General features: G+C 42.4%; 2 protein-coding genes across 2 annotated transcripts in view; both read left to right on the top strand.

Moving 5' to 3' along the window:
• The first annotated feature begins 711 nt into the window (after window positions 1–711).
• Window positions 712–6,305, top strand: THG1L (tRNA-histidine guanylyltransferase 1-like (S. cerevisiae)). Its single transcript, XM_012650383.1, has 6 exons — window positions 712–1,019; window positions 1,986–2,162; window positions 2,926–3,095; window positions 3,392–3,480; window positions 4,725–4,832; window positions 5,843–6,305. The coding sequence occupies exons 1-6, from the start codon at window positions 829–831 to the stop codon at window positions 6,002–6,004; spliced, it is 897 nt and encodes a 298-aa protein (XP_012505837.1). The 5' UTR covers window positions 712–828; the 3' UTR covers window positions 6,005–6,305.
• A 2,803-nt stretch (window positions 6,306–9,108) lies between these two features.
• Window positions 9,109–13,199, top strand: part of LSM11 (LSM11, U7 small nuclear RNA associated) — a 9,284-nt gene continuing 5,193 nt past the window's right edge. Inside the window, exon 1 of the mRNA XM_012650390.1 lies at window positions 9,109–9,582. Coding sequence (XP_012505844.1) covers window positions 9,159–9,582 — 424 coding nt within the window. The 5' untranslated portion in view covers window positions 9,109–9,158. The remainder of the gene's footprint in view (window positions 9,583–13,199) is intronic.

Below are 13,199 nucleotides of genomic sequence, written 5' to 3'. Positions count from 1 at the left end.
AATAATATTAATAAAATAAGGTAGCACATGGATATGACAAAATTTATAATGGCTGTGTATGAACAAACTATTTTTGGGAATTAAGGGATTGGAAGACCCATGCAGCTCCATGATGCTAGGATTCAGTGAGGTGCTAAATGATCAGCACAAATAGTAACTACTGTGGAGCTGGTGAATACTATTAATATTATCCACCAGCAACAAGAAATCAAAACTGGGTCTTTGATTATTTAAAGGTGTAAAAGTTGAGTAAGTTATTTTATTATGCCCATCATTGGAATATTGAGTCCATTTTTATCTTAAAAATCACACTTTGGAATAGTCGATGACATTGGAAAATACTCAAGCTGAGTGAAAAAATATAACAATTGTATAGGTGAATGATTCCTATTTTGTGTTCCCTGTGTAAACACACATGCACGAAAAGAGACTGGAAGGAACCATCCACAATACTTTGACGGAGAAGAGGGGGATATAAAGTGTCACTTTATATTGTTAATTGTATTTTCGGTATATTCCACATTTCTGGAATGAATTAATAAATGCTACTTGGAAAGGGAAAAAGTTACAGTTACACTTTCTAACTTCATCAGGAAAAATTTTTTAAAACTTCGTTGAGAGTGATTTGTAGCAGGATGGGAGGAGAAAGAAAAACGAGCGTGGGAAGAGCAAAGGGAAGAATGGAAACCGGCCTGTCGTCCCCGCGTGGAATAAGAGCTCGAAGGAGAGGCGAGAGGGATGCAGACCTCCCTACGGCTAGAGCGGCCACGGAGGTAAAGAGAAACTTCCGGGGCGGGGCTCCCCGGTCCCTTCCTTTCTGCGGGGGGAATGTGGGCCACTCGCAACATTAAGGTTCACGATTGCTTGGCTGGAGCTTCCGTCATTCTGAGACGGTGCCTAAGGGTGCAGGCGACCATGGCAAAAAGCAAATTCGAGTATGTCCGGGAATTCGAGGCTGACGACACCTGCCTGCCCCACTGCTGGGTGGTAGTGCGACTGGACGGCAGGAATTTCCATCGGTGAGCGAGCTCGGCTCGGGGCCGCATGGTGCGCCCGCGCTTCCGGGGACTCCCGCACCTACTGTCGCAATCCTCCACCCCACCGCCCCCCCCCCGCTCACGGTTACCGGGGTAACGCGGCAGCCAATGAGTGCGCGGCACTGAGCATCTCCGTGTTGTGTCGGCTGCCACTGTGCTTGAACGCTGGCTGGTCTGGGTAGTTAAATTGCGGGGTGGGGCGGAGTGGGGCGGGGTGGGGAAGGGATGCTCCTGTGGTGAGGAGCCGGCCTGTAGTGCCCGTATTAAGTGAGCAGAGACCTATTAGCAAGGGCCGGGTGGAAACAGTCACTCCCCGGTGCAGTACTTAAGCTCTTCAGTTGGTTGCCCAGCTATTCTACTAGCTATCTTTTCATGCTCACTGCTCAGAGGTCTGTGTAAATCTTGCTATGGACAACACTTTACAGTGTTGTCCATTTTTCATTATCAGTCACAGACCACATGGACTGGATTCAAGGAAGAGAAAAAAGGGAGAAAGAAGTGTAAACAGAAAAAAGGAATTACTCTGAAACTATGTACATCTATTATGCATCAATTTTTTAAAAGATGGGAATTTAATTTTTGAAAAGAGCTGCATTTTTAATAAGGATCATTGTAACTAACGTTTATTGAGCACTTACTAGGAGCCAGGCATAATTAGATTTGTTTTTTTCTCCCTAACCTTCAGGACAACCCGATGAGGTAAATACTCTTTATCCCCATTTCACAGAAAGGGGAATCGAGGCTTAGCAATTATGTCCTTTTTTCTCAGTTGATCAGGGCAAGAACTGGAGTTCTTAAGGAAATGGGTTAGGTTGCGGCTAGTGGAGTGTTTGGGTTCACAGTGCTGGTACAGTAGCTTTATCTTTGAATGGTCTCTGTGATCTGTATTGTTAATGACAAGCTGTCTTCCATCCATTCCCTACTCCCTCTTCTCCTTTTCCTATGAAGGTTTGCTGAGAAGCACCGTTTTGCAAAACCTAATGACAGCCGTGCTCTCCACCTAATGACCAAATGTGCCCAGACTGTAATGGATGAACTGGAGGATATTGTGATTGCATATGGACAGAGTGATGAATACAGCTTTGTGTTCAAGCGGAAAAGCAATTGGTTTAAAAGAAGAGCCAGGTAATTCCACGACCTAGTTCCTTTCTTCAGAATATTTCCCACCAGCCTCTGGTTTTCTGTTTATCTTAATAGCAGACTTATAGACTACAGATGACGTCTGCAATGTTAGCAGCTGCAGAGTGTATGTGTATTTCCTGTTTAGACTGTTGTACTTTCACCTGATAGCTCAACATTACATATGCGTCTTTATCTAATTCTTTTTCCTTCATACCCCATCAACTAAGTTTCTAGATTAACCTAGCCTTGAACATTAAAACTAGAAACAGAGACCATAAGAATGTAATATTAATGATTCATAGGTTGGCTTTAGCCAGTGACAGTCTCTACATGCATTGCAATATTATTTAAACTTTTAATTAAGGAGTATGTCAGTATAAAATAGACAAATCTGATACTTGATTTGGCAGTATTTTAAAACTCTTTACAGGAAACAAATCATACAATGAATTGGTATGTTTTTAAGTCTTCTTCCAAGACTAAAAACAAAACAAAACTCCTGAACCATAAATTCATATCACATCCTACAGAGAAAAATTTGATATTGGTAAATTACTTAATAGGACTGGAAGGCGAGGCAGGCTGCATTCAAAATACATAACTGAAATACTGAAAAGTTTTTCTTAGCCAAATGTATTTTATCTCTTGGTTTGCTGAACAGTTTGTGTAATCTCTCTGTTGCACCCACAGGCCCTATCATGGTGTTGAATTAATACGGTGTGTTTTCTCTTTTCTTGCTCCACCCAATATGCCTTCCATTTGCAAGTAAGTTCATGACTCACGTGGCCTCCCAGTTCGCCTCCAGCTATGTGTTTTATTGGCGGGATTACTTTAAGGACCAGCCTCTTCTGTATCCCCCAGGCTTTGATGGAAGAGTTGTGGTGTATCCCAGCAATCAGACCTTAAGGGACTACCTCAGCTGGCGGCAAGCAGATTGTAAGTGGCACCAAATAAACAGATGTAGTTAAACCACCAATTCCATGCATAAGTGAAATGATCAAATAAAACTTGTTAGGGAGTAAGTTTTCTCTGCCTACTCCTTTTCTCTATGCTCCCTCTGTAAGACTTTGGGCAAGTCACTAAATGTTTCTGAGATCTCTTTACTTTAAGAGGAGAGGGGCAGGGCTGTAAGTGTGAATATTGAATAAAGGTTTTATTTTTATACACACACACACACACACACACACGCATTATATATATATAAAAACATTGTTATTTTGTTCTCCTCACAGGTCACATCAATAATCTTTATAATACAGTTTTCTGGACACTTATACAACAGTCTGGACTAACGCCAGTACAAGCCCAAGAGAGATTACAGGTATAAAGATCTTACTACATTAATACTTAGCTGGGGACAGTTTGCTGTAGGTTCTCCCATAACATTTTTTTAACGTTCCCTTTACATTCTTTTTTAGCTCCCTTTACAGCTTTGTTTGGAAAAGATATAAAAAAATCATAATAGTAGCAGCTCTGCTCTTGCTTGCTCTGTAAACCTGGATGAGTTACTACTTCTCCCTGAGCCGTTGTGTCCTCAGCTGGAAAATGGAAGTAATGACACTGGCTCTGCATTCCCACATGCTGACACGTGGCTGGAGCTGTGGATGGGCTGCCTTGTGTAGACAGGGCATGTGCTCTTTTTTGTCAGTCCTGCAAGCCTCTTTCCTCATTGTCACTCCCTGCTGGGCGCCTGTAGTTTCTTGGGTTTATGACCCCTGTGTGTGGTAAGAGTCCATGCTCTGCAGGGCAAATAACCATACTCAAATCATGTTTCGGTTTAATTGTATCCACTCTGCCTCAGTTCTTTATAGGTAAAAGGTAGAAAACAGTAGTTCCTACCTCATAGGTTTATCGTGAGAATTCAATGTCATGATGCATGTAAAACACCTAGAATAATATGAAGCACATTGTAAGTGCTTAATAAATACTGGTTTTATTAGGTAACAGTAATAAAAAAGTGTTACTTGTAGAGTGACTAATTCTGAAATGAGGTAATGTGTTGTAACCATTCCTAATATTAACACAATGCCTGATACATTGTAATTACTAATAAATGGTTGCCATTTTTTATAATACTAATGATGAAGATTTATATATAGCAATAATAGGAATACCAGTGGGTATATCTAGGTTTGGGAGAGCCAAGTTCAGATTTTGATTCTTAGGAGAATAAAGACAACCTTCAACCTTGAGCAGTTTGTATAATCTTTCTAAGCTTCAGTTTTCTTATCTCTAAAATGGAGATAGTTGTGATAATCCCATAAGAAAAGAAACATAAAGTACCCTGTACATGATAGGTATTCAGTTACTATTAGTTCCTCCCACTCCTTCACAATCTTGATTTGTGAAGCCAGTGTTTGCTACAGAAGAGGATTTTATGAATGTAGACATCTAAAGATTTCAATTGCTCTTAAAATGAAAATTCATTAGTGACTCTAAGATGTTTGATAAAATCCAGTTCTTGATTTGTTTGTGGAAGTTTAGATGGCAGGTCAAATGGATGGTAATGTTAGGGGAGAAAGAAGACATTCAAAGCTTTTTATATCTCTCTTCTTATTTCCTCAGGGAACTCTTGCAGCAGAAAAGAATGAGATTTTGTTTTCTGAATTCAACATCAACTACAATAATGAGCCACCAATGTATAGGAAAGGGACTGTGTTAATATGGCAGAAGGTAATGTTACGTTCAAAGCAAAATGGAAGTCAGGAAAAAAGAGGGCCTGTGCCCATCCAAAGCACTGTCCTGCCTGCTACGTGTATGCTGATGTGACTTTAGTCGCTAACACAAACTAGATCCTTTCCAAAAGGAGATGCTGTAGATTCTTATTTTAGGTGCTCATTTTGTCAGTAAGTAGAGGTCTGGAATTTCTTATATGTAAGTAGAATTACAGAATATATTATTTTTCTGTGTCATAAGCTCTCCCTGTATCAAAACCCTTTTAGAAGGGTATATATAGTACAGATAGGAGGACTTTCGCATTCATAGAACATTGAAAAAATACTTCCTCCCACGCTGGAAAATACCATTAAGTGGCCCATCCATCCCATGACAACTATAATATGAGGCACTAAGAGATGTTGTATGTAATATCTGTAAATTATTTTCAGAAATTTCATGAGATTCCCCAAACATTCATACTTAATATTCTGTAATAAGTCTGTACATTTACCTAAATCCTTAATTCTACCAATATTTTCTCTTGTACCAGCTCTTGAGCATAATAATTTCTCTAAATTTATTTCCTTCTATGTAGTTTTTTTCTGAAATGAATATTTTCAGGTACGAAAGCCTACCTTTGAGAGCTAGTCATTCCACTGGCAATTTTACCTTCCTTATTAGTATTTTCAAAATACATTTGTTCTTTGGCACAAACTTAGATACTTCTTCATGCAGGTGGGAGAAGAGAAATACCTTTAATTCTATAGTTATTGCAAATGGGGAACACATCAGATCCCTTCTTTGTTCCTAAGATTTCTTTCAGAATATAGTAATGTAACCTTTTTTAAAGTATTTACAATTATAAAGAACTTCATGCATATTGATACATATATATGTATATACATAAAAAAATCTGGCAGTCAGAAGTATATAAAGTAAAAAAGTGAACTTCCCCCACATCTTCCTCTTTTCTCCCAATCTTACTCTTGAGTTAACAATTATCACTACTTTCCTTTTACCTGTAGGTGGATGAAGTCATGACAAAAGAAGTTAAGCTGCCAGCAGAAATGGAAGGAAAAAAGATGGCAGTGACCCGGACCAGGACTAAGCCAGTGCCCTTGCATTGCGATATCATTGGGGATGCTTTCTGGAAGGAACATCCGGAGATTCTAGATGAAGACAGCTGACCCTTTGCTCTTTAGTGCTGGTGTGCTTAGCCATCCAAGCCCACCTCAACCAAGTCTCCTTGCCTTCAGTAGCCCTAACATCCCTACCGCCCAGAACACTGTGCCGGGAATGGCATGACTCAAGTTGGGAGGGGCACAGGGAAAGAGGGGATGGATGGGGGTGGTATATCTTGTTCTGCTTAAGCAGAACACCTTTTTTTTTTTTTTTTTTTAAACAGTGTTGGAACATGGTTCCTTTGGTAGAAGTGCATTTTTTAAAAAATCGTGGTACTATTTTTATAAAGCAAGAGCTGTTTCATGCCTTGCAGAATGAATCATTTTTAGATTATGACATAAATCTTATAAAAACCTGTCAGCTCTTTTCACCTATGATAAAAGAGGAGCCCAAACTTTATCACCCACCTATTCTTAACTAGAGAACCCAGTGACCTTGAAAATCTCACCTTTGCCACCCATCTACTTGCATTCATCTTTGGCAGAGCTGAAGATAAATATGGGTTAATGCCTGCATGATGCCTCTGAATTCAAGAGTTACAGGGAAAATCAGAGCTTCGTGCCAGTCTCCAGGATGGCAACTTTGGCTGAACAAATGGGTAGTGGTTTGCATGTCCTCAGGTACACATTCTGTGGATTGATTTAATGGAGTTGTCAGGATGGTGATCATCATCCTGGGGACATAGTTTACAAGGCCACTGTGAGAGGAAAGAATTACGCATATACATGAGAGAAAGAAAATGTGAGAATGAGTGAGTGAGGATGGAGAACCATTTACTTCATGTCCTCTAGATCCTTCAGTTTTAAAACTCATTTTCCTATGGACTTCCTGGAAAGATTTTCAGGTAGCCTCTATATAATCAGAACAATGACATTTGAGTTCAAGAGCAGAGGGGTCAGCATGCCCCTTGGGGTCACAGGTAACCGGTGTCAAAGTCATAATAAAGCCACCTGCTGCTGGGTCAGTGGAGGTGGGTGAGGAACAGTAGAGGTCATTGCTCATTGCCAAGGTGTTGGCCTCTGAAGGGGGAGGTAGTGGGAGTAGGTGGTGAGAGAACTCACGTTTCCTCTTGTCCCTGTTTCATATTTTAGAGGAAAAAGATTATCTGGCTCTATTAAGAATTAATTAAGAGACAGCCCATGTCCCAGTGCCTGGCCTTGCATTGCAGAATTTACAGCCGAGAAGAAAATGTATTTTTGAAAGGGTGACGGCTGGCCTCATCCTTCACTAATTGACACCCCATCTGTCGATGCCACTTTTTTCCTTCCTAGTCTTCCAACTCTTCAGGACTAGGAGATACGGTTTTTGTTTGGTAGTTGCTAAAATCTGAGGGGAAAAAAAAAAGTGTCAACTCCCTTGGTCTACTTTTTTGTTTATTTTTCTTATCCAAATACAGTATATGAATCTAAATTTTGTGTATGTCTTTGGGTAAACCAGGATACACATACCCTCATCACAGCAGTGGTTCACAGACTTCGGGATGCAAAATTATCACTTAGAATGCTTGTTTAAAAATGCCAATTTCAGGTGCTCTCTCTATGAAGAATTGGGGCTCAGCAATCTGATTTTTAACCCCAAAAGCTGATGCACAGGGTTGTCAATATACAGCACCTTCGACAATGAGGCCCTTGGTATACTGTGATAGGTAAGGCAAAGCAATAAGACAATGTTGCTCTTGACTGGCAAATTTAACTTAATGGTAAGCTGATAGCATTTTATATCAAAACTATAGACAAGTAGACATTAAAGTGCAAATTTTTGAGACAAAACCACCCAGAAGAACTTTGTGCTTTACATGCATCTTATGTGATACTATAAAGGCTATTGTATGTATTTTGTTGTAAGATATGAGGACAAGCACTTACTGGTTGACTTGATGGCAGTTCTGCAGCTTTGGGGTTTTGAACAAAGTGATAAACTGGGTTTAATACTTGCCATAATTAAACCTGTAATGCTATTTCTTAGGAGCCATTGCTTGATGGTTATTTTGTTACTATAGTATTTATTCGTTCCAATGTATGTTTCACAGTTGTATATTAATTTTCATCTTGCTCTCTAAGGTACTCTATAGTATTCTCCTGGGCTTCCTTTCCAAATCTTAAGGGAACTAAGATGTGCACAAAAGCAACTAGTGTACAGTTAATACTAGCTGATGGCCGTCTGGGAGAGGTGACAATTAGGAAGGTGATAATGTGCGCTCTGTAGGTGAATGGCTATGCTGGACAAGGAGGTAATATCTGGGCCTTCAGTCTAGAGTAGACTCTCATGTTAATATCAAAACCAAACAGTATTTTGCTGAACTGAGGCTCTAAAGTAACAAGTGATATCATCCAGTCTTGTGAATCTTCCAGCCTGTCCTCCAAGAACTGGCTCCTTGTTTCCTCCAATTGTTTAGCAATGCTTAGAAAATCAGTGATGTAATGAATTTTCTTTGACCCTAAGGTCTCTCCAGTCTCAGTGGAAGTTAATTTATGCATAGGGTGTAGGATATGGAGAACTGGGATCCACCCATCCTTCACAGTTCCATTGTATATTTAACCATTACTGGCTAACATGCATTTATTATGTGCTCTATATGCAACATCTCTTAATCCCTAGGACAATTCTATGAGGTAGGTACCTTTTTTTTTTTTTTACTTTATTTCAGATGAGACAATAAGGCCCAGAGAAACTAAATAATTTGAGCCAAGTAGGCCAACCGCCCTACTACCTCCGCCCCAGCACTATTCAACATGAAAGCAAATTGAGACCTTCTTTGCCTTCCTCCCGCCCCTTCCTGCCAGCTCCAGCTAGGAATAGGTTGCCGTTGCTATTCCAGAGAGCAGGTAAACACCTGGGGATGTTAAAGTGCTGATCTGGGCTCCACACCCGGGAAATCCGGAGTATTAACAAACACCGTAAGTGACAATCAGACAGAAAGGTGAATTACAGCAGATCATCAGCTACAGTGTTAACCTGTCACCTGCGCGCGAAGGCGGGGCGAGGCCCGGGCCGGTCCGAGACGCGCGCCACGCCCCGCGCGCAGGGGCAGAGCGCGGACAGATGCTGCCCCCCGGCGGCCGCGCCGGCGCAGTGCGACCCCCGTGCGGCTGCGCAGTGCCGCCCTCTGGCGGCTCCGCTCCTTCTTCCCATCGGCCTCGGCTTGCGGGCCTTTCAAACATGGAGGAGCGGGAGCGGGGGGCGAGGTCGGCTCGCGCCGGGAGCCCCGCGCGCCCGCCCAGCCCGCGGCTGGATGTCAGCTCTGACAGCTTCGACCCGCTGCTGGCCCTGTACGCGCCCCGCCTGCCTCCTATCCCCTACCCCAACGCCCCCTGCTTCAACAACCTGGCAGAGTACGAGACCTTCCTCCGGACCGGCGTCCGGGCCGGCGGGCGCGGGCGGGCTCGAGGCGCGGCCGCCGCAGCGGGGCCCTCGGGCAGGAGCCGTCGCCGCACGGACGCCCCCGCCCCAGACCCGGAGCGCATCCAGCGCCTCCGCCGCCTCATGGTGGCCAAAGAGGAAGGGGACGGGGCCGCCGGAGCGCGCCGGCGGGGTCCGGGTCGGAGCAGGAAGGCGCCGCGCAACGTGCTCACGCGAATGCCCCGTGAGTCCGGCAGGCCGGGGCGGGAGGGAGGGACCGGCTGGCTGCCCGGAAGCCGGCGGCCGAGGGGGCGTTTGCCGGTGGCAGTGGCTTGGCGCGGGTCTGCACGTACTGGGGAAGGTCTTGGTGAAGATTTGCAGAAATGATCAGCGACCGTGGGGGGAGGATCTGCTTGAGTAATGCGGGTGATGAGGGCGTGGGGAGGGTCGCAGTGAGTAATGAGGGGTCTGCACGAGCAATAGGGGAGAGTGGTAAGGCTGTGTTGGTAATAAGGTGCCATGGATAGGTCTGCAAAGGTAATGAGGCCCATGGAAGTGTCTACAGAGGTGATGAACCTGCAGAGAGGGTCTGCAGAAGTCATGGCGATCTGGAGAAGTGGTGGGGCCCGGAAACGGTTACAGAGTTTGGGGGACATAGGGAGTTCTGCAGAGGTGATGAGAAGTCTTGGAGACCACAGATGGACGTAAAGGGGGGCGAGGGCATACAGGAGTTGTGGGGAGAGCACAGCTAATATTAGGGAAAGGAGAGTGGGCAGTGGCATTTGAGTATGAGTGAATGGAGCTAGGGGGATCTGTTCATATAGCACAAGGGACATATGTCATAACCCCTGCACATTAAGTGACAGCTCCTCGTGTGCAATAAGCAAGAGAAGGGTGGAAGGTCTTTATACACATACGTTCACATTACTAAATCATAAGTGCTGGAATGTAGCAGGCACAAAATGCCACTAAAACACAGACGCTGTTTTACAGCCGCTCTGCCTGGCTGGGTGCAGGACTGTGTCTGTCAGGCTCATATTACCATATGCACAGGTTATTTTAAGTTCTGAAGGTGTAAGTGGCCCAAGGGAATTTCTTGGAGCCTCCTAATAGATCCTTAGAGTAAAGCTGTAAACAGCAGAGGTTCTAATGTGTGAGTTATGTCTTGTATAAATGGAATAAAAACAGCCCAGAGTTATATCTTTTGTCATCTGGCAAGCTGGTCTGACATCTGCCCTGTGAACACAATGACCTACTTAGCCATTCAGAGCATCTGTATCCTGATAATTAAATTGTTACATTTTAAAAATCACTGCTTTGAATGGAGGGGTGTGCTAAGCAGGGGACCATTTTGCTGTATTCCTAGAAATTTGCTTATTAAGAGAGAAACATCCTGAAAAGCTGTGTGCTCTTCTTATGGGTACCTTTGTTGGATGATTTACCGTGCCATAGCATCCTTGCCCAAGCTAGGATTTACCCTAGCTTGCTTGCCCAGAAGTAACACAAAGACGGGATGCATATTCCTAAAATGAGAGCAGTTTGGGGGACCTTATTTTGTCTATACATTTTGCCACTGTTAGGTCTCTGAAATGCACTCCAAATCTCAGACTATAACATTTATTTCTATTTTACCAGTTACTGCTTTGCTACCAAGATTGTCAAGGGAAAGAAATATCCTATGTGGTGGGTGGTTTTAGCTTTACTGTGGAGCACTTTACTGTATTTGTATGACAGAGTGTGTGAAGACCAGCTTTGTCGACTGCTTATGATTAAATATTCACCTGGAACCAAGATCTTGGAGGATGTGCCGTATGCACTGAAAATTTTAATCATGGCACTGGAAACAGTTGGGTGTCCATGATAGAAATGGGTTGACATCACAAAGAGTTGACCTTCAGAAAGCAAGAAAACAACAGAAACATGGGTGAGGATTAGATTTATTCAAGAAAGAGTTCCTGTGAGACATAAGTTTTAGGTTTTGAAGTTAAGGAAAGGGCATAGTTGAAGATAATAACTTTTAGAATCAAGCTATTAAGGTATAATTTACATATAGCAAAATTCACCTTTTTTAAGTGAGTTTTGACAAATGTATAGAGTCTGCCTAGGTTTGAACACTGGCTCCTCCATCTTCTAATTGTTTTGCTTTAGGCAAGTTACTTAAACTCCTTTGGGCCTCAGTTTCTTCATCTATAGAATGATGTTAATAATAGTGTCTACTATTATTGTGTCTATAGTGTCTAATGACACTAATATAGTGTCATTGTGAGGATTAAATTGGTTAACATATTTAAAGCATTTATAACAGTATTCCCTAGCACATAGGGAAGTTTTCCATGAATGGTAAATGTAACTGTTGTGGGTTGTTGTGGTTATTATTATTTATAGACTGTCATAATTAAAATCCCCAGGTCAGAATGCGTATGACCTGCCTGTATTGAGTGTTTACTAGATAAATGACCTTGAGCAAATTACTTACATCTTTCTGAGCCTCAGTTTTCTCATCTGTAAAATGAAGTGAAAGAATAGTACCTATTTGTTAGGGTTGTTAGGAGAATTAAATAAAATAAAATATGTAAAGTTAAAGTTACCACAGGGCCTGACCCATACGAAAGGCCCAATAATGGGTGCTAATGACAATGATGATGTCATGGATATGGGTGAGGGGAGCTAGTAAACTGTAGTAAACCTGATAAAGTAAATCTGATAAGGCTCTGCACTAGATTGTGTTGTGGAGAGAAAAAGGAAAGCGCAGGTTTTAGTAATTGAGAATCTATTGTCTAAACTTAGTGATGGCCTCGGCAGGGAGAAGGAAGAGTGGAGCTGTCTTTGGAAGGGTGTAGCCCCAAGAATAACGGCAGCAAAGAAGGGGATTTGGATGAATAACTTTCTTCAAAGAGAAGGCATATGCTGTTCTTTTTGTATTAAGTTTTAGAAGCCCGGCTCATATCTATTTCGAATTTGTCACAGAGACGGCTGGAAAGCGAATGTGCATTCTGATTCAGAATGGGGAGCTCATTTTTGCCTTGGCAGTTTGCCCTGATAGGTGGTGCTAGTGTTGTATTTTTCATCACAGAGGAGAGAAATGCTGCCTGGAATTATACCTTAGTAAATCTTTGGAAGAAACAAATCAAGAGAAAGGTACAGATGTGAGAGTTGAAAGACCCAAGTTTTCCAATTATTTAATTAGAAGAAGGGATTGTTCAAATGCATGCTTGCCCTTTCTCTCTGATTTGGGGGTGCAGAGGAAGAAGTAATGCCCCTGTTTTTTCCAAATTAGAATGGTCTTTCCATTCTTTGTGTGCACACTTATGTTTAGAGAGCAGGAGGCAGTGTGTATGTGTAGGCAAAGGGAATAATCCAGGCATTGTGATCAGGTTCTAAGAAAATGGATTATAGAGACTTATTCCTGAATTATTTTTTATTTTTTTATTCTCATCCCTATCTTCCCTAGGCAGATGCTGCTGGTCTGTGGAACACCTTTGAGAGCCACTGTCCTAACAGAACAGATGTTATAATATAAAAACATTATAATCTTAACTAATTTAAAAAGCTTCTTTGAGCTCTTCAGCCATTTGACAACCAGTACTCATTCTTTACTGGTGATTTTAGAAACGTGCAGGGTGCTTCCGGTGACTCACAGAAGAAATAGCCTAGAAACTGGCTGTCTCGCTGGTGTAGGCACCAAAGCAGAATGAAGTTTTCATGAAGCCTTAGCTGCATTCCTGTGACTTGTACAGAGGACTGCCTTGGCTCTGTCCTTCATATCACTCCATCGTACCCTTGGAATTTTTTAACTAAAACATACATTTCTATTCACATCAACAAGGGAGCTGGCTTTGGAAAAGAGACCTGTATTGTAAA

The sequence above is a fragment of the Propithecus coquereli genome, unplaced genomic scaffold (assembly GCF_000956105.1).
Source record: "Propithecus coquereli isolate 6110/MARCELLA unplaced genomic scaffold, Pcoq_1.0 Scaffold322, whole genome shotgun sequence".
NCBI classification, from domain to species: domain Eukaryota; kingdom Metazoa; phylum Chordata; class Mammalia; order Primates; family Indriidae; genus Propithecus; species Propithecus coquereli.
Note: the sequence above shows the minus strand (reverse complement) of the source record. Positions and strands in the feature narration are given on the sequence as shown.